At 48.2% G+C, this 27,828-nt stretch overlaps 1 protein-coding gene across 5 annotated transcripts in view; it reads right to left on the reverse strand.

The window, feature by feature from the left end:
- Nucleotides 1-27,828, reverse strand: part of TNIK (TRAF2 and NCK interacting kinase) — a 152,533-nt gene that overhangs the window by 29,488 nt on the left and 95,217 nt on the right. For 3 of the 5 annotated variants that reach the window (XM_041405619.1, XM_041405616.1, XM_041405615.1), the window contains exons 7-16: nt 27,368-27,498; nt 24,040-24,094; nt 22,994-23,072; nt 18,848-19,023; nt 17,194-17,260; nt 16,151-16,355; nt 8,063-8,173; nt 7,512-7,598; nt 6,036-6,236; nt 1,520-1,684 (exon numbers count right to left, since the gene is read on the reverse strand). In XM_041405619.1, coding sequence (XP_041261553.1) covers nt 1,520-1,684; nt 6,036-6,236; nt 7,512-7,598; nt 8,063-8,173; nt 16,151-16,355; nt 17,194-17,260; nt 18,848-19,023; nt 22,994-23,072; nt 24,040-24,094; nt 27,368-27,498 — 1,277 coding nt within the window. The remainder of the gene's footprint in view (nt 1-1,519; nt 1,685-6,035; nt 6,237-7,511; nt 7,599-8,062; nt 8,174-16,150; nt 16,356-17,193; nt 17,261-18,847; nt 19,024-22,993; nt 23,073-24,039; nt 24,095-27,367; nt 27,499-27,828) is intronic. The other 2 variants (XM_041405618.1, XM_041405617.1) reach the window with 1 other exon arrangement.

Genomic DNA, 27,828 nt, shown 5'->3' on the forward strand with positions numbered 1-27,828 from the left:
GATTAGCACTGAAAAGCCCCCTTGGTCTGAGATCAGCACTGCCTTGGTTTCAGGAACTTCTGACTTACATCACTTCAAGGCAAGATCTGTTAAAAATCACACTCCCGCACACGCCGTGCCCGCCCCAGGCTCTGCTGCTGCTGGCCCAACGTCCAGCTCCTACACCTGCACCTCTGTGGTTGTACTAATGAGGTTTGGCATGGATTTTCCATGTTAAAAATGAAAAAAAACCAAAAAAACAAAAATAAGGAAACGATAATAAATAATAATTGATTAAAAAAATCATCAGGAATTCTGAGGCATAGATGGCTTAAAAATATCGGGAGGCATGAGCTTCTATAGGTCCTGGTGGCTCCCAGGGATTAGCCCTACAGGTTGCAAGTTTAAGGAATACTGACATCTGTTCTGGGAAGTCTGAGAGAATCACAAAGTTACTGTTTGTGAAATCAGAGCTTCTTCCCAGGACTCTGTGAAGCTGCACTCCTTTGATACAACAGGGTTGTAACTTTTATTTGAAATTTCTACATACAGGTCTCTGTACATGTCTCACATGAGTGTGCACACATACACTGACATGGGGCTCTGGGCTTCAAGCAACTCTTTCATGAGTATTTTATTGCCAAAGTCTTTGTAGCTGCTGATGGTATAGGACACCAAGAAGGTCACTGAAAATTATTTGGTCAGTCAGAGGGATGACAGTGAAGTGTGGTTTTGCCCATTTTCCCAATGCATACAAAAAAGTATTTTTCAGGGCTTACCTGTGCATTTTTGTTTAAAGGTGGCTTTGTATTGGAGTTGCCACACATGGATGGCACTTAGCTGGCACATATTCCATAGAAAGCCCAGCTGAACCTGGAGCAAAGGCTTTGTATTTCCCTCTGAAATCTCTACTGGAGTCTGTGGATCTGTGGGAGCAATTCCAGGGGCTGGACCAGAGCCAGCATTGACACTCCTACAGCTTTTGGTGGCAGAGTACTTGCAGACCTCAAGGCTGGGAGAAACTTCTAAAATAATGATACCCCTCCTCTGTGACAGTCATGGTGATCTATGCCCTCTCCAGATGTGTTTGTGACTGATGTCAACTCAATGGAAAACCAAAACAAAACCTTGAATCAAAGCGGCAAAGAAAGCAAAACCTCTTTCTGATGATCCTCAGCATCAAAGCATCCCGGGTCTTTTGTACCAGGCTCTGTGGTTTTAGTCCTTTACATAAACCAGATCCAAAGAGGATCAGAGCAACAGCTGCACTGGACCAGAGCAGCAGTTCCTCCTGGTCCTCCAGCTTGTTTCTAGCAGTAACCAGTACGTGATGCTTCAAAGGAAGGTAAAAACCAGCGTGATGTTGCTAACACATGGAGGTGACAAGAGGAATACACTCATGCATGTAGATGCTGCTCTTACTCATGCACATGCTTAAGGCTGAGAAACCAGGGAGCCAGACGCTATTTCCCTTCCATCCACTCTTCCTTGTTTCCTTACCAGCACCCCCAGCATCCTGGCAGCGGGGGAGCACCATTACCTGCGGGTCCACGGGTCGGAGCAGGGGCGGGGTCCGGGCTGGCTGCACGCCGCTGATGCTGAAGGACTCGGAGCGAGGAGGCAGGTTGGGGTCAGAAATCCTGTTGGCCACCTTGTGGGGCATGGCCGGCGAGCTCTGGCGATTGAGCCGGGAGCGCTCCTCCACCTGCGGGACACGGGGACAGGGTCAACGCCCCCAAGAGCCCATCGCCGATGGAAACCCAAGGTTTCCATAAATACAGAAAGCTCTTTTCTCTTTAGGAGTATCATATCTATCGTTTGATCAAGGTGGTGATCAGTCACAGGCTGGACTTGAGGATCTTGGAGGTGTTTCCCAACCAAAGCGATTCTGTGATCATGGAATCCAAGTTATCCATCAAACTGTGCAATAAATGCGTTTTAAAGGCATGGAAAGGACTGCTTGAATCTACATGCTTAATTAATTTCTGAATATGAAATGGAAAAATAAAGAAACAAAAAAGAAAAAATAAAGAAAAGGCAGCATGCCTCAGAGAGATGCTCCTAGAAGATGACTCCTGAGAAGCTCTTGCTTCTTCTCAAATGGATCTTGAAGCAAGGGGACCATTTTCCTTCACTGTTATAAACACCACAAGGGGTAGTTTTGTTTGATCTGAATAAAAGAACAAACATGGCAGCCAGAAAACTGTTGGCTTTGATCTGAATTTACTGAGTCTGGCACTTTGTCGCGTATGAGAGGGAAAAAACCTCTTTTACTGAGAGAGAACATCAACCCAAAGCCCACTGCTTTCAGCTACCCTTGATGGGAACACAGTGGTTTCAGCTCACCCAGCCATGCCACCCTGCAGTTAGGCTGTGCATTGATATTCAGGCAGCATATGCTATGCAGAATTTTTGATACCTCAAGATCTGATGTGTATTTTATTTACGTGTCATTAAAGTGTTAAATACCCCTAGCATGTCTCGATTCCACCGTGGATGATGCCATAAGTAAAAGGCAATCTTGACAACAGGTTTGCTTGGAAAGAACCACAGCCCTTCTTTAAGTAAATACTCATGAAACAAAAGAACAATTGTATGAATAAAAATGAATCCTTTTCAGAGACTGAGCATAAGACAGAGTAAAATCTAGGTAAGAAATTTGTGTCATGGACTGTTTCCTTTTTAAGTTCATGAGGGGCCACCTGGGCTACTGCTGTGTCCTAGAAGGTCACCACAACGTCCCCAGGCCCAGCAGCAAGCCAAGGCCATGCAAAACTCTGCTCAGCCCAACAAAGGGGACACGGGGATGAGAAGGGCAGCAGGGTGGGAAGGAGAACTCCCTCTGAAGAGGGAGCAGCAGCCTGAGTGCTGGGTCACAGGCTGCTCCAGTGCATCTCCTCCTCAGCCAAGGCCTGGCAGCGACAGGCGGAGCGGTGGCTGCGGCCCAGCTGCTGCTGGTCCTGGGGAATGTCCAAGCTGGTGTGAGGAGAGGCAGGAGAGGGATCAAATGGGGATGTCTGGCTACTCGGAAGGAGAAAGGTGCTTGATTACGGAACCGGAGCAGCGGCCGCGGCCCAGCTGCTGCTGGTCCTGGGAATGTCCAAGCTGGTGTGAGGAGAAGGCAGGAGAGGGATCAAATGGGGATGTCTGGCTACTGGGAAGGAGAAAGGTGCTTGATTTCCCACTGCCAGTATCTCCTCACTTGCACCTTGTGGGACCAGCACAGCAAAAGATGCTCTTGGGACTCTCCAGCTGTGCTTGGTGGGGCCCTGCTGATTCCACTATTAGGCAGAAAGGGGGAAAGGCAGCAAAACCCTTCAGGAGTTCATCATTGCTAGAGTACAGACCATTTCTACTTGAACTCAAGTTGTCCCAAACAGGAAACATCCTTAGCAGTGTCTGTTCAGTCCCAGTAGGAGGCTGCTAATGTTTTAGTACATCACTTCAAAGTGAGAGCAGGATAAAAGCCATGGGGACTGAAGGAGGAGCTGATGTGGGTGTTGGCTGCTGCAGAGAACGGAACAGCTCGTGATGCACAGCTGAGCCCTGAGTCCTCCCTCCCAGGGAAGCTCTGAACAGTGGGAAAGCACCACAGGGACCAGCCACCATGTGGAAAATGTGGACACCTGTCCCCTCCTTTCTGCACAATCATGAGTGGAATATTCCTGCCCAAACCCACCTTCAGCTAACCAAGCTTTCCCTAGCTAGCTGCAACACCTTGTTCAGCAAATACTGATCCACAACAGAAAAGTCAGTAACAAAGGGAGCTGCTAATTACAGGACCACAGCTCAGAGTGCTAATGCCACATCCCTAGCTGGATCACCAGAGGGTCCCAACATGCTCTCCAAAAAGGCCCAAATAGTCCATAATTGTAAGAGATGTGCCTGGAAAAACGGAAAAACAGGGCAGATCTGGGGCACATCCCAAGTTAGCTTCCAGTGGATAACCCTGGGTAACAAGAAGTAGAAGGGGCAGCAGAAGGGAATGTGCATCCATGCGTTTTGGCAGGACTATCTGCTCAGACTGTTTCGTTCAGCATCAAGAGAAATCCCTGACTGTGCTCTGGGGAAGCTGTGAGAGATGCAGCACAGGCTGCTTCCCCACCCAGAGCTCTGTCATCACCAGTCCCTTAACCAGGGAATGCAGGGACACGACCACAAGGTGAGTTGCCACAGTCTCACTCTGATGCTTTATCCCACTCTTGCAGGGTCTTGGGGTCACCCTGTGAAAACCAGTGAGGTGGGAAAATGTGTGTAAGAAGGAGAGGTGTGAGAAGCAAAGACAGGCACAGCGTGAGGAGGGCTCAGCTGTGGTGATCAAGCTCCTACGAGGGAAGACTTGAGACCAAAAAAGCACAAAAACAAGGGCAGTATGGGATATAATGCAAAATCCTCAGGAAATATCCAAATAAGCTTTGCACAGCCTCCAGAAACTGTAGGCTGAGCACCAGACTTGTCTTTTCATTGTTCCCACAGGAAAACAAAGTCTCAATATTTCTGTTAAATTAGCATGCATGGGTTGGGTATGGAAATTGCTAAACTGTAGCAAAAACCATGGTGGGCTCATTAAGTATCAGCACAAATCTATCTGTGGAGCCAGCAAAGGTGGACCTTCAATATATGCAGCAAAGTACCTGAATTGTGTTACAAGTAGGACTAAAGAGAAGATAAAACAGGATGGAGGCAAGAGGAGTCATCCTGGGAGATTCCCAAGGGTGCTTTGCTGAGGCAGTACATCAAACTACTGCTCCCAACAGCAGAAAGATGCCACAGCTTGGAGCATTTAATTAGAAACCAGACAGAGTGACACAGGTAAGGAATAAATGGTTTGGAGAGCTAATTGGAGGAAGCTGGAGAAGTTCCCCAACAACAGGAAACCTCATATTCCCTATGATTTTGGCAAAGGGTGAGAGGCCATGTTCTGCTGCTCCTATTACATTGTGCAGTTCCCAATGTCCTGCTTCCAGTGACAGCACAAAAAGATGCCAGCCCCATGAAACAGAAGAAATGGGCCTTTGTGTTTGAAAGGGAAAGCTAAATCCAGCACTTTTCTCCTTCACCCCAGATAAAAAAAATAATATTCCTTTTTACATATCTTTGGTAAAGTTTTGTAGACAGTGCCAGAAGTACTTAAGCAATATTCTAGAGGGTTTACTTAAAACCAGGCAATAAAAGACAGAGTTTATTCCCTTTTCCCTGCCCACTACCCACTCTCAGCACCCCATCAGGTGGACAAGAGCAACCCAGTTCTGCACAAAGCTGCAGAGGCACCACCCAGGTGGAAGCCTCTCTCATCAGAGGCAGCTCAGCATATCTGGAACACCTCATCTGCAATCCCACTTAACAGACCTCTTCTTTCACAGAAAGGGCTGGAGGATGATGATGCAACTTTAGAAAAATTAATAGCAAGAGCAGGCACCAGTTTTACTGGAATTCACCAGAGATTAAGGAGAAAGAGCTTCAACACATGGTCCTGAATCTGCACTGCAGACAATGCATGTCTTAATCTTTTCAAGACTATTCAGACTAGCAATAATTAATATTCAAGATCTCACAACTATTACAGTCCTCCCTTTTTGCCTGAGAGAAAGAATCAGGAAAGAGCAACCCCAAGGGATACAGTCCTGAGCCTGGGGGAAAAGCTGTGCAACTCCTGCCTATGCAGTATTAGGGCTCAGCAAAGAACCTCACAACCATCACCCTCTGCATTCACCCCTGATCCCTGCAGACTCGTGGACATGCCAGGAAGGAGAAGGAGGAGATGATCTTCAAGGTCCATTCCAACCTCTTAAATGAATTCTATGATTTGACATCCACAAGCCTACAGACAGGCTGAACCCCTCCAGGAGGGATTCACTCTCCTTCTCACATGCCCTCACGGAAAAACCTCCCCATTTGTACAAACACAGACACACTGCACCGAGCTGAGAGTGTTCCCAGCACAGCTGATGGCATCTCCTGGATCCCCACCCTGCGCAGCTCAACCTGCTGTGTGTATTTCAGACCCAGCCCTGCGGATGCCCACGAGCACCACCATCCTCCCTGCTCTCCCTTACCTCCTTGGCCCACGCTGGCTTCTCGCTGGCATTTATCCCTTCTTTGTAATGGTAGAGGGGTTTCTTCTCTGCTGGCCTCTGGTCCTGGCGCTGCTGCTGCTGCTGCTGCTGCAGGGATGCCAGGTAGTCCCTCTCCTGCTGGAGCTGCCTCTGCAGCCTCTCCGCCTGCCGCTGCTCCTCCAGCTGCTTGCGCTTGTACTCCTGCCCAGAGAAAACACAGTGACAAGGTGCCCAGCCAGCCTGAAACCTGCAGATTTATCTGTTTGGGTCAACAATGGGGCCTGAGCATCTGAAAGGCTGTTTTCTGGCAGAGCTCGATGATTTGAAAGACTTTGGGGACTGAGCTGTAAAGCATCCCCAAGGAGAGAGCAGAGCCAGCAAATTCAGAGTTGTGACTCTGCCAGTGATGCTTTGCAGCAACTGAACTGCCCCGTTTGGTAGGAATGGGGGATTTGAGTGCTGCCTTGTCAGGGAAACCCTGCAAGACCCACTGAGAGATGATGTTTGCTTAGGAGTTACCACTGACTTTGCTCAGGTTTTTTTTGGATAGAAAAACAAAGGATCAATTCAATGAGGTGCCAAACATCAGCTGGTCAAGATGGGGCTCAGAGTAACCTGGTCTAGTGGAAGATGTCCCTGCCCATGGCAAGGGGCTGGAAAGAGACAATCTTTAAGGTCCCTTCCAACCCAAACCATTTCATGATTTTCATGGTCAGACAAAACCCAACTGAAGCCAACTCCTCTGTAGGACCAATTAATTGATCCTGGAAAGAGCCAGACTGCAAAGCCAACTGTGTGATCTTTCTGAATCTCTACAGCTCTATGAGTTTAAAGGAGTAAATAATGTTGAGAAGTCCTTTTAAAAGGTAATGGCTTCTGTGAGGGCTTTTGTTTTTCCTTAATAAAATAGCAAGACAAAGCAAAAAAACCAATCCTGTAAAAGAAAATGCAGTAAGAGTAACAGACAGCTACCAGCAGTAAAAAGGATAACTCAAACCCAAATTAAATAAAAAAGAGGACATCTAGAATGCAAACAGCACACAAGGGAATAGACAGTGTTCCTGCGAGGAAACTGAAACAAAAGCTTTCACTCAGAACATGAAGAACAGCATGGCACGGTGGGTTTGATGGATGCAGGCACACAACAGCTCAAACACACCCCAACATGCTGCAAACAGCCTCCAAAACTTCACAGCAGCAACCAGGGCTGCTCCTCTCAGGAGGACACACACGCCAATGCTGCGGAGGGACGCGATGAGAGCCGTGCACCATGAGGGGAGCCAGCCCCGAGCAGAACGGGGGATCCAGGCATGCTGCAGCCATGGAGCGGGACAGGAGGCTCCAGGTAGGGTGGTGACAGCGGTGTCCCCCATGTCTGGGCATGTCAGGAGGCACTGGGGGGACACGGGTGCACGCGGGCGCATGCGGACACGACAAGGGCAGAAAGCGGCAAGCGTGGCCGTGGCCTCCATTTACCAGAAGTAGCGCCTGCTCCTGCAACAACTGCTGCTGCAGGATCTCTAACTGTCTCTGCTCCTCCTCTAACTGTCGCCTGATGTACTCCTGGAGGCATGGGCAGCAAGGATCAAAGGAAAAAGAGAGAGAAGGTGAAAGGGCCAGTATTTCCAGAGAGGAAGGAGAATGAGGTGGGCGCCCACATCCGCCCCGCCCAAGTGATCTGATCAATCAGCCCTGGCACCCTCCATCCCTGCCCAAAGAGCCCAGGGTGTCCACCACTCTACAAGAATGGAAACCACTGAAGAATGGCAAACATTACCCAAGAATAACAAAAAATCTGACCCAAACCACAAGCAGGCGTGGAAAACCTGCACCAAGGGCATTCACATCTGTGGGCCAGCAAGTGGATCCACACAGGAATAAAAAACAGCAGTGAAAGCGACACACGCAGTGTTAACAATTAAGCAATTCGCTCTCAAGTGGCAAAAAATGAATGTTTACAAGAAGATCTCTGATTGGAGACAGAGGGATCCATGTTGTAGGCCATGGCCCCACTCCCACCCAGTTACCTGCTCGTGCTCCGCGCGCCGCCGCTCCTCCTCCCGCCGCATCTGCTCCTCGTAGTGCCGGCGCTGCTCCCGCTCCTGCTGCTTCCGCAGCTCCTTCTCCCGCCTCTGTTGCTGTTGGTGGGGCAGGAGGTACCGGTCAGCATCCCCATCCCTCTCCCCAGGAGCTCAAAGTCCTTTTTCTCAAAGTTTTTGGGGTGTCGCCTTGCCCATAGACCCAGAGTGTTCCCATGCATCCAGGGAGATGCCTTGCCAGCAGGCTGGTCCATTGGGTGGTAGAGGGATTCCTTGATCCCACTCCATCCTCACACACTCTGGTGTTTGGCACTGTCCATGGAGAACCCACAGCATCCTCCTAGGCAGAACCAGATGATTTCTTCTCCCATCTGCAGATGAAGCCATGGGGGCAGTGTATGGTCCCCATGTCCCAGCATGGCCAAGCAGGGGTTAATGAGGCCTCGGACACCTGGGAGCTACATGAGCTCATCACCTACATGTAAAACATCTCAGCCCCAAACCCACCCATGAGGATGAGGGAGAGAGCCAAGGCACTTACTGCCTACTGAGAGGGAAATGCATCCCTCTTTATGTTTGCTGAGACCAGAAACCAACAAGAAAGACTCAAAATCCAAGGGTTTTTTCCTTTTTGAAGCACCAAACAAGCAGGATGGGACTCCCCTTGCTATTCTCAGGTCATGCCTGCCCCACTCCCTGCTGGGTGCATCCCTGCCTGCTCCACTCTGTAGCACCTTTGCTGACAGCAATCCAGGGAGTGTTGGGGTGATGACAACCCACAGCCTGCTGTGAGTCACCCTGGGCGCACCTGCAGCCCCCACACGCCTGCTTTTAACCCAGCCTGACTCCTCCAGCTGCCTAAACCATGCTGGGAGCAGGGGCTGGCAGCAGAGTGCTGCAGTGCTGCACAGGCTGCTCACCAGGGCAGCCCCTCACTGCAGCATCCAGCATCGGCAGAGGGCACTCAAATGCCGGGATTGGCGGCCGGAGCTGCCTGCCCTGACTCCATCATCTCCTGGTGCAGCCACACGCCAAAGGGAAGGCACTCGCTGAAGCAGAAACCTGGCTCTTCCTTCTCCTCTTTTTTTTTTCTCTGTGTTTTTTTCTCTGCCGTTGCCGACACGCGGTGGCTGAGCAGGCTGCAGGGGGAATGCTGTCACTGGAGAAGCTGGCACTGCCATGCACTCACTAAATCGTGGGCAGGGCTGGAGCCAGCAGCTGAAGAGCTGCCTGAGCATTCCAGAGACCAAGATGCCTCCGTGTGAAACTGCTGCTCTGCAGGAACCTGCACTGCATACACTGATTTAAAATCTGTATCTGTCTGTAGATACCTATAGAGATACTGTATTTTCCTCCATATTCTATATATTTGTGTCTCTGTGGAGATACACATGTAAGGATATCTTTACAGACAGATATCCATGGAGATAAATCTATCTACAGATGTTGTAACAAACATTTAAAGACCCCAGCATTTCCATCCGGAGCCACTGCCTGTCCTGCTGCTGCCTCCTCACCCACAGGTAACATCCACATGCACTCCAATGATTTCCCTGAGCTGCAGCACAGCTTTAGTGCCACCTATAGCAATATTTATCAGAGCTGCTCCACTTGCCTCAGGCAAGGAAAAACTGCATCCAACCTGAAATAACCTGCCAGCTCCAGACACCGGCGTGTCCCACGCCAGGCACGGCCACTGGCACTGCCCACGTAGGCAGGGGATGCATGTGCTGCTCCCTGTCCTTGCTGGCAATAGAGAAATGCGGGCCTGGGTGCAGCTTTTGGGACTCTACACTAGAAATTGCACAGGGCTCACCACAGGACACGGTCACTCTGCAGCATCCTGCTGATATATGGGATTTCTTGGCTTTGCCAGTGCTCCCTGACCTCCCGAGGTGATGGTCACTGCTCCCATGACCTCTGAAGCACAGATCTTCAGACTAATGTGTTGAATAAATGCTACCCTGAGCTTCCAGTCACAGTTGTGCCACACTGGTTTTGGGGTGGGTTTTAATGGCTGCATTTTTTAGTTAAACTATCACACTGCTGAATAAAGCACATTATGCTTGTGTAGGCTGGGCCTGGCTGGCAGGAGGCAAGGCCCTGAATACCACAGCTATTTCTTAAGTGAAAATCACCCAATGGTGATGAAATGGTCTTCATTTCCAGTCTAGTAGGCGAACAAATCCAAATCCTTCCACAGGAGGCAAAAGCCATTTTCTCAAGGAGGGAGTAGCACACCATCCTTCCTGGGTACCATGTGCCCCAGTGAGCTTGCCTCCCTTCTGGTCCCTTTCCTTCCAGGCAGCATCTCACCACCAGCCTTCTAAAAGCCTATTAAACTCCAGGAATGAGAATTGAGGCCCACAGGGACCACTTCCCTTCAAAGCCAGGCCTGATGCTCTTTTGGGTACTCAAAGGCCCCCTGCACCCTGCTGCAGGCAGGCTCCTGGGGCTGAGGCTCCGAGCAGGATCCGACACACTCCTTTATGGAGGCCAGCAGCACAGCACTCCCCTCCAGCTCCACAGCACGTTTGTCAGGTCACATTATCAGCAGGTCATTTGTCACGGCAGCATTACCAGCACCTTCAGCTGAACACTGCAGCCCAGCAGAGCAGGGCTGAATCATGGATGGCCCCGCTGCAGCAGCTGGCAAACATCTGGAGAGGACCTGGCACTGCAGTGGGCAAAGCCTCCAGCAATGCCCCAGTCTCCTCAGTACTAGGATGATGTGGACCATTTTTGAAGGAGGGATTTGGATCAGGGAGATGCGGCTGAAAACAAGTGCATGTAGAAACAGAAAAGAAAGAAAAAAATAAACAAAGATTCAAAGATCTCTCTTTCCTTGCCTCCTTTTCTCCCTGTTTTCTGACCTCCCTCTCTCACTGCAAGAGCACACTTCCCACATTTCTCCAAGACTGAAACTACTGTGTGTATTTACACTATCCAGATCCATTATTCATGCAAGGCAAGAGCACCAATTAATTAGGACTGCATTTATATAACTCTGCAGGTAAAGCTATATGTAGCCGCTTGTAAGCCAGAACAGGATCTTATTTGCACTGCACCAGATATGACAGGTTTTAAATATTGATGAGAGAAGACACACAAAGGCAAAAACCTCTGGTGGGGAGGCCCTTGGAGGCCTGGCATGAAACAAGGACTTCAAAGAGCAAGCTCACTTTGCTAGATCAGACACATCCTGGGCTACAAGCAATGGGAGAGCTGCAGCTGCCCCTTGAACCCCCTGAGCTCACAGAGGCACTGACACTTGCAAGAAGAAGCTCCTGGAAACCCTGGCTTGCTGCTCCCAAACACCAGCATGAGCCAGGAAAGAAGTGGAAGGGGAATTCCAAGTGACAAATGAAAACAAATATTCTAGGTGGTTGCGTTGTTGTGACAGGCTCATTTATCTGAGCCACCAGGGAAAGAGTGACTGTGGCTGGAACATCATCTTTTCTGACATACCAAGCACTGGAGCATGGAGAGGTGTTTCCCAGTGCTAGAGAATCTGGGTCAGAACTTCCCACCATGGCAAACAGGGATCTGATTTGCTCTGAACCACTGCAGAGTTTTTATTCAGGATCACCATGAAGGGATGCCCCATGCAGGACAAATCTCATGCTTCAGAAACTGTGAGCCCTACATGCTTCCTGACCAAAGAAAAATGAGAGAGACATGAGGTTTAGCTCGTACCTGCACTACAGGAGCTGCTGTAACACAGCTCTCCCTGGAAATGGGTGCAGGAATGCTGCTGGGACCACTGCAGTGTCCCCATGCACCACACAACTATGAGGGGGATGCCATCTTAATGACAAGGTTCCTACAAGCTACAGGACAGCTGCACATGCAGAAGAAAATAACAAACCACCATTTTAGATAACCTAAATTTAACTACAACTAATTGCTGAAATTTTTTTAATTGCTTTTTAAGAGCTTCTAGTCGATGGTGTTCTGCTGGTTAACATTTACAGGAGCTTCAGCAATTTTTTTATCCCTTGAACATCCAGCTCTGTAAGTGCACTAACTGGAACCTCAAATGAAAACCGCAAGATGCTTAGATCTGCCTTGAACATTCCCTGTAATGATCTGACCTTCATTTTATACCTAGAATGGAGAAAAATCCACAATTTGGCAGAAAAATGAGGTTATGTAAAGCTCTTTCTGACTCCATCTGCCCACTGCTGCCAAGGGGTCTGCACAGAGATTCATCTTGCAGGATCCTTAAAGCTCCTGACCCCAAGATGTGCTATTCCTACAGCTCAGCTGGAGTTTTGGTGGTTAAACCAGTGCATCAAGGCTCATTCTGTGCCAGCAACAAATGGAAGGCTGATTAGGGAACTATATATATCTAATATATGTATATATAGGGAAAAATTAAAATATATTCAAGCCTATTCACCCTTCTGCATGACACAAACATTTTCTGCAGTGCTGTTGGATCTATTGATATTTAATTTCCTAATTTGAGGGTTAGTTCTGGTGCACATTTTGAATTCATGAGACCAACTTTCTGTACGAGGGAAAACAAAGCTGCAACTCTGCTCCTATGAAAGTCCCGGTTTCAAAGCTGGCTTGGGCATTTTTACTTCCACTGCAATTAAAGACAGCTGCAAATCTAAATCTCTTTGGCTGCCTGGAAGAAGATTCAGCCTCAGAGAAGGAAATTGGTCAGCTCCTGAAAAAGGAGACCCAAGTGTCCAACAGATGCAAGGAGACACGCAAAGGACGGCAGCAAGGTCTCAAGAGCACCAAGAAGGCCATAAAGAGACCACCAGAAGACTTCCTCACTTGACTTTTTTCCATATGCATTTGATGTTATTGTTAGAGCAACACCAGGAGATGGTGGATTTCCCCAAAAAAGCCCTAACGTGGGAGGTACTTTGTGAGAGGTTCAGAAATCCCCACTTAGGAAGATCAAGGTGACAGAAAAAACGTGATTCTTTCCTTTTGAGCTCTGTTAAATGAGACACAAGAAAGGGTAGGAGCTCTACCCCTGCAATTGAAAATCACTAAACAAACCTCCTGAAGGTCTGCACTGGCAGAGGAATGGACCACTTATCCCACTAAGGCCTTTCTTCAGCTCTTTTGCTGTGCATCTCCTGTAAAAATTAAGTCCAGGCATTTCTGAGCTTGGCATCCTTCTACATCAATCCTGTTGGAGCTGCACTTGGTCCCAAATGCCAACTGACTCCCTCAGCCTGGACACCTCCACGGCATCTTATGAGGAGTAGAAGCTCTTTTTGTAAACACAGTAATATGTTTGGCAGCTTGTACAGGCTGACTTAGGAGACCCAAAAGCCACCAGCTCCAAGGGTTTATTTGTCCCGGCTGCTCTACTGTGTTTTAAAGGTCAAATTTATTTTGAAAACACAGTAATCTGAGTCTTCCACTGGTCTCTTGCCCCAGAGATCTGCTGGTACCACTGCTGCCTGCTGGAGGCACACCCCATCTTAGTCAGACCATAAAGTAGCATGGAAGAAATCCTGTTCCCATTAACCAAAATAAATCCCTGGCCAAGAGACATTAAGGAAAGTTAGGGCAAAGCTGGTGTAGGAAAAAGCAGAGAGGCCCAACAGCAGCAGCCTGGCTGGAGCAGCACTCTAGTACTGGGAGCCTTGGGACAGGCACACCAAACTCAGCACAACTGTGACAGCTCCTGGTGGCCACCTCTGTCTGCCCATCAGAGACTTCCTGCCCCAAAATACCCAGGAAAGGCAAAGACCAAACTATATCCAAACCACATTTCATCAGCAGCAGCGATGAAACTTTATTTGCTAATCTCTGCACTTACAGATTTTCTGGGTTTGCAGGTTCAGGGCACCTTGCAGCTGGCAAAGTCACAGCCAGCCATGCTGGGAAGCATCTGTCCTCACCACTGCCACAGCCCACCACGTTTGCAACAGAAGGTCTGTACCTCTTTCAAGGACTCCAGCTTTAATCCTCACCATAGCAACTCAGCTGCTCCTTGCTCGCCACGCAAACGGCGTCTAATGGAGAGCAGAGCTCATTTTATTCTGTGGCTGGATGCAGGTGAAGCTAAACCTGGCCAGATGGACCTGAGGAAATGGACACTTGAGAAAATGCTGGGGCTACCACAGCTGCCAGCTGGCCCCAGCATCTGCTCTGATCCTGGCTGAGCCCGTGGGACAGATCACATCAGGGAGGGCAGAGGATGCTCTTCAAGCACAGCCCCCCTGCTTTTTCTCATTCCTCTGACATGGCAGGAGCTTGCAAACACCTCTTGGCCAGCTTTGCTCCAGCACATCCCCCTTTCAACTGAGGTCCAAAAGCTGTAAGGCAGCTGGGAAGAAGGCAGTGGATGAAGAGCCCAAAGGGGCTGTTCAGAGCCACTAGAAAAGGCACTGGGTTTAAATCCTTGCTATGGTGGCATTAACTTTCAATGACTTGGGAACACTACAGAAGGGAACTGCAGAGCCCAGGGGACTGAGCACAGCCCAACCCAGCAAGGCAGCAACTCTGTAGCTCAGGGCAGAGCTCTCCTGCTTAGCAAAGGGATTAGTCCTCCATTCAAAACCTGCCTGGGAAGCAGCAAAGAGAGAACAATTTTCTTCTGTGTGAAGAGAACATATTAATACAGCAGCAAGCATTGTATTCATTACAGGATTGAAGTTAATCTGGTGTCTGCTTTTATTCTGCTGTTGTTCTGCTCCTGTACTGCTTGCAGCAGACAGGCTGGGACAAAGGCAGAACCAGGCCTCCTTACAAGAGTCCTCACAAACATCCACTGGGGCAGGGGATTTTGGGGTGCATCTATGTGCAAACCTTGTCCTCTCCCAAAGCAGCCTGACAGCCTTGGGATGGGTGCAGGGCTCTAGCAAAGCCTGACCTACAAAGTATTGAATACTCTGTGCTCTGACAACACAGACCTACATATTTACCAGACTGAAAAAATGCTTTGCCTGGGATTTGCCTTTGTTGATTTTTGCCCTGGAGGGGCTCAGAGGACCACCTCGAAGAGGGGCCTCACCATCACCACCATCAGCTGCCTGAAATTCCTTCCTGTCTGTGCCCCTGGCCCGAGGCATTACCCAGTACAGGGAGAGATTGGTGACCAGAGTAACAGACCTCTTGCTCATGTAAATTAAGAGGGTGGATGCCCTAACAGTCCATTTACTGAAAATCCTTTTATCAGAAATATTGGTGACCTCTTCAGAAAGCTAATTTCATGACCCTCAATGTATGAACCCTTCAATGAGTCACCTGGGCTGACTTCAGAGCAAGGCAATGGGTGTCTTTTTGAAAGACTCCATCAAAAACACCAAAAGCCCCTTTATTTTCTGGTGAACTTCAATACAAGAACCAGGAGCTAAAGCAAAAGCCAGCACTTTCTCCAGAGCACATGGCCAGGCTGAGCAGCTCAGGGACACCCAAAGTCACAAGGTCAAATCCTGCAGCTGGATTTTAAATGGGGTGGATAATTTTAAGACTGACTGCACTTCTGGCTGGTATGTTAAGACAAGGGTAATGAAATCTTATCCTTCAGGGCACATATGGATCATTGCACAAGTCAGGCAGGCACCTGCCCCTTGCCTGCAAGAGAAATTGTAATTGGCAGGGACTGTAAGACTGAAGTTGAAATTATGGATTAAATGGGACACAAATGGCACATGGATCCAGGGATAGGGCAAATTGGGCTTTTCAGCTTCTTTTCAACTGTAACAGTCCACAGGAGTAAATAACAGTAATGAACTTGACAGATGCTGGATTGCCCACCTCGAGTGAATACAGCTGTCACTCCAGTCATGGGCTGACTCTGCTCAGTAGTTCCAGGGACCCCTTTAGGCTTGGAATTCCAAGGGTTTATTTACAGCAAACCAGTTCTATTACCTTCACAAAAGCTGGCAACACTTGGCTATGGTGGGGAGAGTGGCTGGAGGTGGCTACACCAAAAGGATGAGCAGAGAGGCTTGACCAGCATAACAAAATATTTGGGATTACTGACTGGAGAGGTCAGCACGTGACCTTCAGCCGGGCTGAGAACAGTCCCCTTGGGATCTGCCGCCAGAAATCCTGCTGCTCCACCCAAAAACCAGCTCAGCCCTGGCCAGTTACCTCCTCCAGCCTTCTCCTCTGCTCCTTCTGCTCCTCGATGCGCTTCTGCCGCTCGGCCAACAACTGCCGCTTGTGCTCCTCGTTCTCGCGCTGCTGCTGCTCCAGCTGCTGCCGCCGCAGCGCCTCCGAGCGCTCCTTGTTGGCCAGCTGCAGCCGCAGGAAATCCCGCCTCAGCGTCGACTCCCCGGGCAGGTTCAGGATGGAGCTGCACACAGGAGAAGCATCAGAGAAGATCCCCTCCCTGCAGCCTTCAGCCTCTTGCTCCTGTGTGGTTTTCCAGCGTGACCCCCCCCCCTCTCCTCCATCCCAACAGCATCCGAGCACCTGGCAGAGCTTGGGCAGCAGTGGGTGGAGGGATGGGGGCCTGCAGGTGCCAGGGCAGGGTGACAGAGCTTTGCTCATGGCTCATCCGTCATTTACTCACTGTAAATGGAAAGGTTTCCTTTACATTAAGTTTCTAACCAAAGCCTCTGGTGCTGCAGTGGCTGGCACAAACTATATTTAGCTGTGCACAAAGCACATTTAGCATGAATCATTGCCAGCTATCAAAATACTACATTATCTCAGAGAAATAATGGAATAACCTGATACTAATTACAACGGCTCTGAAAAATGTCAGCAAAGAAAGTTCCAGCCCCACAGTGTTTGCAGCAGCAGCACCTGGGAGGTTTCATGGTGAAAAATTACATGAAAAAAGGGAGTTACACTTGGATGTAAGGAACCACATTTTAAAGAATTTTTAAATTTCACCTCACATTTTTCCACATCTCAATATCCACATTCCCATGACAGCACCATGTCGTGCTGCAGATCCCACAGGCAATGGGGTTTTCTTCCCCAGCTTTTGGTTAAGGTGGTCCAGAGCATCAGTTTATACCCACGCACCACCCGGCAGCAAGAATTCCCTCTGTTCTGCCAGGGAACAGGACTCTGTGCTCAGAATGTCCTTCTTCCATTTCCAGTTCATATGAGCCCATAATCCAAGCTGATTTTACACAGAGCTAAAAGGGATGTAAGGGCACAAATGAGATGCTGATTCTTACCTTGGCTCTCCAGAGTCGTTTTCCTCCTCCTCCTCCTCACTTCCACTGTACTCGTACTCTGTCTCATCTAGGAACAGAATTGCTCATCAGTGCCCTTTGCTGGACTCATTTGTTTTTCCAGTGGCTGCAAAGCCCAGAGCTCTGAAGGCAGAACAGCCAATTCTCTTCACCTTGCATGACCAAGAATAAGCAGCATTACTGCTCTGCATTTTGTGGTTTTATGGGGGCCACAAGGCCAGGGAAGCACCAGCACAGTGGGCAACAGCCCTGACAACCACAGTCCCTTGATGTAAAGATGGGAGTGTCCACAAAATAAGAATTTATCCCCATATGACAGTGACCCCCTTCTTCAGGATGGTTCTGCAACAGGAGGTGCATCACCAGCTATTGGAGCCACAGCCACAGGAAAGTGGGGATTTAACCAAGGCTCTGAAGGCACCAGCTCCCCTTTCCCTAAACATATGCTCTTCCTATGCAAATCCATGTAATTTCCAGGCAATGAAGATATCTACATAAAAGCTCACTGCAATGTTGTGTTACATACAGCAATTTCTGTTGGGATATCATCTTTATCGGATGAAAGGAATTATAGTCAAAGAAAGGCTTGCATTTATCCAATTACTCTCCATCTCTAGGGTCCAACCTTCATTTGCCAGACTAAACACATTTAATACTTCACTGGGATCCCATTTTATTGTTTTGATTGTAGTGAAATCTATTACAAGGGGCTGGAAGGTACGCATGAAAAATTAATTCCGCTACCAATAAGAAGAGAAATAGCAACATATTAATTTGCTGGATTCTACAAATGAGCTTTCAAATTAAAATTCAGTTCACAAGCGGCTGAATACTTTAACAAGTTTTTTTCTCCTATCTGATCTTTCTTGCAGAGGACTTTGATAGGGCCTGGAGAGTTCACTGAAAACATTCAGTTTAATGGGTTATTCCTAGTCAGTGGGATTGCTTTGGGGCAAGGGTCTTATCTGGATGTTCGTTTGCACAGCTCTGCTCATTGCTGGTGCTGCAGGGATGTCACGTAGATCAACACACTTGGCATGAAATACGTGAGCTGGGGAAAATTCAGCTTAGCAGCTTCACCCTCCCACACGCCAGCACGGATCTATGCAAACGTAAATTCTATACACACGCTTCAATGAATCAAAGCTTAGATGTTCCATGTGGAAATTACCACCTGGCCTAAAAATGGCATAATCTTCCATTAGGAAAAAAAAATAAATTAAAAACACTGATTAACTCTAATGACAGTCACCTGTCTGCTTTGCAGGAACACCCATTGTTTAGTTACAGGTATTTATTTTCATTTCAATGACTGAGAGGAATCAAACCAAACAAAAAAATCTGTCCCCAAAACTACATGAAGGCTCACACCTATTGAATTTAACAAGATTGCAAACAATCTCAGCCATCTGAGTAAGGAGAACTGGTACTGAGACCATGGACAACTCTTTGTTTTCCCTCTTTTACCCATAAGCTTCACCTGCCTGGATGTGCCCTGATCTGCACTAGCCATCCCCAAGCACATGGCAGAGGTCACAGGTTGCCCAGACAGGGATATCTGAGCAAATGGCACAGGTTAAGGACTGCTCAGAGTGCTTTTTTTTCCTCCACTAACCCTGATCTCTGCTCCACTGACCTTTCTCTCCTCGCTTCTTTTTAGTCCTGTCGATGTGGTCCTTGAGCTGGATGCGGACCTGCCGCTCGTTGGGCTGGTCTCGGATGAAGGGGTGCTTCATCAGCTGCTCCGTGGTTGGTCTCTGGCTGTGGTTCTTCACTAGGCAGCTCTCAATGAAGGACTGAAACTTTTTAGACCTGGTCAAGAACAGGGAAGGAAGGTACAGAAGTAAGTGTAAATGTATTGATTCTTTCGTGTTAGAAAGTTTATGAAGATTTTTCTCAGTTCTCGCTCGTTATCCCAGAATGCTGGGAACCATCAGTATGACCAGAGAATCACCAAAGCAAGATGTCACCAATGGCACCCAAGAAAAAGCCAGGGAGTGCTCCTGCTCCCTTCCCTCTGAACCTGTGAAACTGCAGGTAGAAACAAGATACAACACACACAGATATAAGCACAGTGCCTGAGTGGATTGTTTCTCATATTTTATAGCCCCCCCCAGGCAGAGTTTCAAGAGATGAATCTTTGTGAAGCTGAGTGGGACAAGCTAGGTTTAATTTTTTTTTTAGATTTAAGTCCCAATATTGCAGGGCTTGGTAGAGCTCAGGCAACCTTTGGGTGATGCTGCTGCCTGCAGCCTTTCCCTCCTCTGTCAGCAGCATCAAAACCCACCAGGGCTGGGGGGCCAGGAAGCCCCAGACCCCCTGATCCAAGAGACTGGGACATCTCTTTTGATAGAAATGGGAACAGAGCCCTGCCCTCCTCCCTGCCCACAAAGTTACATTCAATCTCAGCTAAAACAGTTTCAGCCAAATCTTTAATAAACAAATTTGTCTTAGTCTCGAGTGCTGCATATCCAAAGTTTTTTCCTGGAACTAATTTCACCACATTATAAACTCAAGAGAACAGGGATTTACAAGGAAGGAAAATGTTGACAGGCTACTGTAGTCTATGTTGCTTTAGCAAATAAGAAAATGAATATAAATTAATGTCAGAAGCCAACAGATACTACAGAATTACATTAGAAGTAAAACAATAAGCTTTCAGAGATTTTACTTTTAAGCTGTCAGACTAAAAGTGGTTTATCTTTCAAGGGCTAATCCATACAAATTGAGATGCAAAAATAAAATATGCTACTGGATCCAATTAAATCTTCCCTCCAGCTCTGCTAATGAGCAAATCTGCCTTCCCCACCTTGCCTTGAGAAATGCAGTGTTTCTGAATGTGATGCTCAAAAAAAATACACTTTTAAAATGCAATTCTCTCTTGTTGGTGTGAAGCTGGAGACACTCCAGTCCTGGATGTGTGGTCCAGAGCATCACAGCACACAGTGCAAATAGACTACAGGTGAAGGAGCTGAAAAGTTATCCTCCTGGAAGTGATGGGATGGGGGTCCCAGTGCCCCGTGATGCCCTAAGACACCTTTGCTGCCTGAGCAGCTATGGACAGGGATTTCCCATCCATTTTCCAGCTCAGGTTGCTGCATTTCCCAAAATCTTCCTCTCTCAAAGAAACCAGCCTGTCCAGTGGCACAGTTCAGCCCTCACTGGAGCTGGAGACCAGGGCTTTCTCCCTGGCTCTGATCCGGGAGGACTCCAGCACACATTTCATCCCCTCCCCAGGCCCAGGGCAGCCCACCTTCCTGAAACACACGTTCCTCCAGCTCCTGGGGTTTGTAAAGCTTAAATCAATGTTTGCAAAGCTTTTGCAGCTGCGTGGATGGAAAGTGGTACCACAGTGCAAATATCACCTCATTAACAAAGAGGTTTCATGTCTTTTACAATGCAGGGCTAGAGAAGGTTTATGGGAACAAAATCACTAAAGTTTGAGTTCATTTTGCCTGCAAACAGGGGAAGAGGAAAATAAAGCTTCATTGCTGGCTGGCTTTAATTGGGAAAGAAAATGATATACCAAAGAATTTAATTTCACAGGAACACAGCACTCTTTCAAAAGCTAGTTTGAGGATTTAGCAAGCAACAAAATTATTTTCCTCTCTACAATTTTTAACTGAGGGCAGGCTCCCATGCCAGTGTTCTCTCTTGGCTTTCCCAACTTACCATCAAAGGGACTGGAGTCCCTTCACTACTTTTACATGCATGGAAAAGATGGTCTGCCCATGGAGTGTACTTTTATTTCTGTGTTGCTGTGCACAAAAGCAAGGACAAACTCAAGTTGAACCTTTCTCCATTTTGCTTTTTTCTTGTGACCTGTGCTTGTGAAAACCAGCCCAATGACTGCCAAGAAGCCACCCCAAAAGCCTGGTCAAACATCTCCACTCTTCCTGGGATGGGCCTGCCGAATTTCAGGACTTATCCTGGCAAGGCCCAAAAACCTCCAGCTGCGAAATCAGTCAAGGACAGCAAATCTGCCCAGTGCCACATTGAAAATGCTGCAAAAATTTGCTTTCATGGAGCTTTATCTGGATCCTTTGTAGCTCTCCACTGCAATGACAGCTTGGAAGATGAACAGAGGTCTGACTACTTGAGGTACACATGTCCCAGCTCTGATGGACACCAGGGATGCCTGCTTGATCATGGAAGGGGAGCAGAGGCCAGGTCAGCACCAAGCTGCCTCTCAAAGCTGGAGTTTAATTACACTGTGGCTTCCCAGGAGATCTTCCATCAAAGCACCCAGGATGCCACCCCTGGCACAGGCAGAGCACAACTCTGGGCAGACCAAATGACCCCAGGCAGACCCCACAGGATGTGCACACCTGGCACAGCTGCCAGATGTGTGTGGCAAGGTGGTGCCCAGGAACACGCCACCTTGCACCAAGCACATCCTGCAATGGCAGGGCAGGAAAATAAAATTTTATAAATATAAATTCCACCCCAGCTCCATTTTTACCTTAAGGACATAGGGAAACATCCTGCTCAAAATGTGCTTTCATCAGCTCCCCTCTGCCTGGAGGCTGAGGGAGTCTTTGCTGAATAAACAGCACTTTTGTATGAAAAATAAACTCTCAAGTCTCACAATCCTTTTAGTGCTGTAGGAGTAAGGATAACAAAGGAGCAGACTGGTGATCTGGCAGAAAGCAAGCACCTACACTATTTTCTCAGCTGACTAATTGTATCCTCAAAAGGTCATGCAAAGAGAGCAAGAATATCTGACACCCTCTGCAGAGCCAGCTGGGAATGGTTCCTCTCCTCCTGGTTAGGTACTGGAGCAGATGATGATCAGACTGACCAAACTGAGATGGCTCCTGCCAAAGCCTGGAGGAGTTTTTAGGCTGGTTCTAAAAGCTCAACACCATGCATCCAAAGCAGAGGTCTCCAAATCCCTCTCACTCCTCTGTCAGCAATAAAATAGCTGCTGCTGCTGCCCCAAGTGTTGTCAGTACATACCATGGGCTCTTCTCCTTTTTATGGGTGTAAAATCAGTAAGACATAAAGCAAAATTTAAAGGTTAAGGCAAAGCTTCCCTTTGTGAGCTCAGCCTATCTGGGAACAAGGGGCAGTGCTGTCTCTCCAACATGTGGCAGATCTTTCCTGACTAAACCACTGCTGAACCTGGGGCAGGAAAACAGCACAAACCAAAGACAAGTGTTTTTAAGGACTCCACTTCCATCAATACAGAACATACAGTAACAAAACAACATCTGGCTGGGCTTCAGGAATATTTTTCCTGTGGGTTTTTATTGGCATGCCTCACTTTCTTTCCTTTTTCCTTTTTTTTTTTTCCAAAACAGTGATGCATCTTTTCCTGCAAAATTTTAAAATAAAGCCCAAACAAAGTACAAATCTCTGCATTCCTGGGCCTTCAAGATAAACCATCCTCTTTTTTTCTGGCCTGGATACATGTTTCCACTTGAGAACGGAACCTGACTGGAATGAAAAAGGAGCCAAGCAAAGTGTCATCAGACTTCAGGCTGCACAAACTGCCCAGGAAAAGCCAATTCTGCACTGTGAAAAGGCAGGGTGAGTGTGTTACTCTCTCTGCATACCAAGGAAGGCTTCCATCCCATGGTGGATCCTTCAGAACAAATTTCCTCTCCATGGAAGACCAAAGCCCAAATCTGCACTCACCAGCATGATGCTGGAGGACCACCACCAACCCCCAAATCTATATAAATATCAACACCATATCAACACTTTTTCTGCCCAGCTGCAGAAAAAGATTGCTCCAGAAATGTTTTTAGAATCCCTAAAGATGGAGAAAGAAACTCACCACTTCTTAGATTTCAACCTCGGGGCCGGGTTGCGGGGGATGAGGAAGAGGGCTCTCATGGGATGCATGTCACACAGGGCTGCAATTTGTAAGAAGAGGCATTAAATACAGCACAGACATCCAGCTGGGAGATCTGAGCTCCCTCTGAGGCTGCCAGACCTCATGGCAGGATGACTGCAGCAACAACCCCCCAGAGACAACCCCAGCCCTGGGCTCAGGTGAGGGCTGATGTCCCCACCCAAGGGCTGTGAGTTCAGGGTCTGATGTCCCCACCCAAGGGCTGTGAGTTCAGGGTCTGATGTCCCCATCCAAGGGCTGTGAGTTCAGGGTCTGATGTCCCCATCCAAGGGCTGTTAGGTCAGGGTCTGATGTCCCCATCCAAGGGCTGTGAGTTCAGGGTCTGATGTCCCCACCCAAGGGCTGTGAGTTCAGGGTCTGATGTCCCCATCCAAGGGCTGTGAGTTCAGGATCTGATGTCCCCACCCAAGGGCTGTGAGTGTCCCCAGCACCACCAGGGTTGGCTGGGGACATCTCTGCTCCTGCAGCTCCAAGTCCTCAGCACCTGCCAGGTGCTGACATCAATGGGCCAGAGCATGGGACAGCCACGCCACGTGGCATGATGCTCTGGCTTTATTGACTTGCATTTTCCAGCAAGGACAGTCTGAGGACAACACTGAAAACCGTGGCAGTGTGACTTGTGGGGGTGCACCCAGCATGTCACTCTCAGTGTCACACCAGCTCTGTGGCTGTGCTCTACCTGCTTCCAGTCCTCCAACCCTTCTTCATCTGTGTTTTATTTGAGGAAACCATGTCCCAGAGTGCTCCAAGATGTATCAGGTGTCACACAGGTGCCTTGCTCACTGCCCACCCTGCCCCCTGGGCCATGCTGCCCTGGCAGCTTTGTCCCCATGGGTGCTGTGAGCTCCACCTCAGCAAGCCCAGGGAAAACCTTGGGGTGGTTTTTCACCAGCTGAGCTCTGGCTGGTGCTCAGCAAAGCCCAGCATTTACAAACCCAGGGGTAATGAACAGAGCCATGACTACTCACGGGGAGCACCTTCGGCCATCTCGATGGCTGTTATCCCCAGAGACCACAAGTCACTCTGTGGAAGAAAGCAGAGGGGCATTGCCAGTGCAAGGAGAAAAGCACACATTTATCTACCCTATTCCCAAGCCTTGCTCATCCCTGAGTCTCCTGAAGGATCAGAGCAGAGATAACGCACCTATCTGGGAAACTCTGATTTCATACCTCTAACACTCTTCCTTCCATCTTCTCCCTTGCCAGCAAGATCACCCAAATTCCCAGCTCCCTGCCAGACAGCAGCACTGAGCTGCCCTCCAGAGCCTCCTCCCCAGCCCACCATCACCACTGAGCTGTGGCTGCACCCCTAGCCCTGACAAGGAGCCCAGGGAATGGACTGGCTCTCCTGGCAGTGCTGGAGGCAGAGGCTGGACGTGCCCAGTGAGAGAAAATGAGTCCAACCCATCTGCTGGACTCAGACCAATGCTGGTGCTTCCACCTAATGCTGGAAGGGATGGACTCTGCCTTCCACCCTTCCTCTTGTGCATCCAGCTCTCCCTTGCCCTGCTTTCTGTCCCTGCAGTCCCATTTCACTCTTCTCCTCTCCAGTTCAGGAGCTGCTCTTTCTAAACTGCCTCAAGCCTCTAAACCTACCATTTAGTGAATTAATCCCAGAAAGGTTGTTTTTCCCACTACAGAGTCCCAGCCAGAGCTAGAGAGAGCCTCCAGGAGCCACAAGCACCTTTTCACATACACCCTCCAGGAAAGGCAACTTGGATTTCCAATTTCAGGGCACTTTTCCTCATTTTTAGTTCAAGTTCTCCCTCAACAAATGCTGTCCTTGCTACACATCTTTGCACATGCTTAAAAATTCTCTCTCAAATCTTATTTTCAGCCCTTTCACAGCACAGTCTCATCCATTCTTTGTTTCTGGTCAGCTGGGATTTCTGCTGCATACTTAATTATCACAGCCTTTCCACATGATTCAGCACACATGACCCCTTCCCTCTGGGCTGCCACTGAACTCCTTCCAAATTCCTAATGTGTCTTTCCATATTGAGGTGCCCAGTATTATATGCAAGATGCCAAGTGATCTTAAAGCTGGAGGAATACAGAAAGGGATTATCATCTCTCTAAGTCTCCCAGAGAAAGCAGAAAACTCAGCGGGAAGCACACATTTTATAATGATCTGGAATTCAGGATTTTTTTTGAGTGGTTTTTATTTTTAAGACTGAAAAGCCTTTCAGTCCATCCAGCAAAGGGATGCTGTGCTAATGTATTTGCATTGCCTTGACTTGGGAAGGGAAGCAGGCTCCCTTCTCCCCCTCCTTTGATTCTAAGCTTATTGACAAGATATCTCTAAAGAAAAAAGGAAGACTGGCTGGGGAAAAAAACAACAAATAACCTCAACACCAGGAGGGGGGTTCTATTTGTTCTTTTTTAAAGTGGTTTATTTATGTGAGGAGGTATTTACTGCCTCCTTCCATAGATTACACAGGCATCTCTTTCTGGCTAAGAAAACAGTGAGATCAGAGGCTTTTTGTCCAAGAGATTAAGCCTGTGAGGATTCCTTTTCTCACCCTATAAATCTCATTTTTTGTATTCAGTATTTTAAGCCAGTCAGCTAAACCTGAGAGCATCTGATTTGCATCCCTTTTAAAATAATTATCACTTACATCCTCCCCACCCTACTTCAAAGCAAGAGTACCAGGTGGAAGGCTGTGATCCGGGGTATGGACTAATGTCCAGTGGCTCCCACATCACCAGGAGCTCTGAAAGCACCCTGCATGGAGCATGTCAGCAGCAATCAGCTCTTGTTCCACACCCCCAGCCACGGGAAAATGGCCAGAGCCAACTTCAGAGGCTCGCTGTGAGCATCTGATCCTCGGGGACAATAGAGGGATTCTGGTCCTGGAGCCTGTGCATCAGTCCACGGCATATTAAGTGCCCCAGTTATTCTGGCAGGAGGAAAATCCTCAGGGATTTCAGAGGGTAGAAGTAGCCTATGAAGATATCAGTCCTTTTAAAAAAAATATAATAACAAAAAGCTGTGATTAATGAGAGCACTGCACAGGCAGCTGTCGGTGGAGAAGTGGTGAGAGCAGCCAGGGCAGGGTGCAGCCTTGTCATGAAGCACTGCCCTAGCAGAGCTGAGGAAATGCTTGTTGTAATTGGTCAATCAAAGAGTAATAAGTAATTGGAGATTAAACTATTTCTACATGTCCCCATCATTAACAATTTCTGTAACCCAGAGTCTGAACTTAGACTGGAGAGCTGCTCTCTGGAAAACCCTCAGTTCAAAAGCTGACTGAGGCACTTAAATGGCTGCAAGGGCAAAGCATCATTTTGGCTTCTTTAAAGTCATTCATTTCTCAAAAATTTCTGTGAACAATCAGTAATTGTAGCCAAAATTATATCACAATGGTGGGCTGTGCCTCTGTTACACTGGAGTGTTCTACTTTTAGAAAGCTGCTCACACCAGAGGGTCTCAAAGTCCTTTTTAAACATCACCTTGTGAAGTGACCTCTCAGCAGGCACAAGAACACAAGTACAGCAAGCTTCACATATGCCTGAGCTTCCCCCCCAGAGTTCACGTGGCAATGCCCTGCCCTCCTCTCTGGACACACTCAGTGGACCTTAGGAGGTTTGGAGCTAGAAATTCAAGTTCTGGACACTTCAAAAAACCAAGGGATATTTCTACAGATATGTGTCCAGAAACTTGTAGTAAGGCAGAAACAGGATAAACTATAACAGATAAACTATAATAAGCTCTCCCTGCTTTAAACATCACACCTCACTGTAGTTTGAATGGGCAGGTGGGACTCCTAACCTTCCTGTGGATCTGCTGCATGGCACAGGGCTCTGTGCCACATTATAACTCAGCAGCGATGTTGTGCTGCCACTGATCCAAAAATAAACTTCAAACAGGCTGGAGAGACATGTGAAAAGTAGGTCAGCCCCCTAAACGTCTGATTGTGTGGCAGCCTTCACATCTCCCTGCGAATATCAGCCTGCAGGCCAGAGGATGTGATTTTACCCTTTCTAAACCTGACCTGACTCCTCTCCAGAGTAAATAGAGCAAATACAGCTTGTTTGACTGGAGTATTTAAATACACAGCATCAAAAAGCAGGGTAGTAAGTAGGAAGCCTGAGTCTGACACCTTTCTCCACACGGGGAAAGACTCCTCACAGTAAATTTGTGAACAGCACAACAAAGATTCAGGTTGGACCTAAACTGGCATCCCAAAATCCCACAGCCAGAAAGCAGGAGGAGCCTGCACTGCCTGCCAATGTGCCTTTCAGTGCTGCAACGATCTGCTGAATCCCCTGAGCAGGAAGATGCCCGTGCAGGTACCTTGAAGTCGTAAGTGGCATCGGGATTTTCGTCGCAGGCGATGACCTCGGGGGCCATCCAGTAAGGCGTGCCAATGAAGGTGTTCCTCCTGCCCACCGTCCTGTCCAGCTGGGCACTGACACCAAAATCCACTGCAGCAGGGAGACAGTGGGGCATCAGTCAGAGACAAACCTGAGCAATGCCCTGCTGCTCCATGTAAAGCATTGTGTTCATCCAGAACAGCTCTGCACGGCCAGGAAAGGGGGACGTGGCTGAAGACATTCCTGTTTGATCTCTGCTGGCATCAACAGAGGTCAGTCAAGGACAAACCTGATCATCTGATGTCCAGGTTTTGTACAAAACCCTGTGCCTTTTCCTCCTTGCCAGGAGGCAGTGAAAAGAAATCACAGCTCCTCATACTAATGAGAAACAGGGTTAGCAACATGAATAAGCAGCAGCCTTTGTTCTAAGCTTGCTCATTT

This window comes from Onychostruthus taczanowskii, unplaced genomic scaffold, assembly GCF_017590055.1.
Source record: "Onychostruthus taczanowskii isolate IOZ18803 unplaced genomic scaffold, ASM1759005v1 scaffold24, whole genome shotgun sequence".
In the NCBI taxonomy this organism is placed as follows: Eukaryota; Metazoa; Chordata; class Aves; order Passeriformes; family Passeridae; genus Onychostruthus; species Onychostruthus taczanowskii.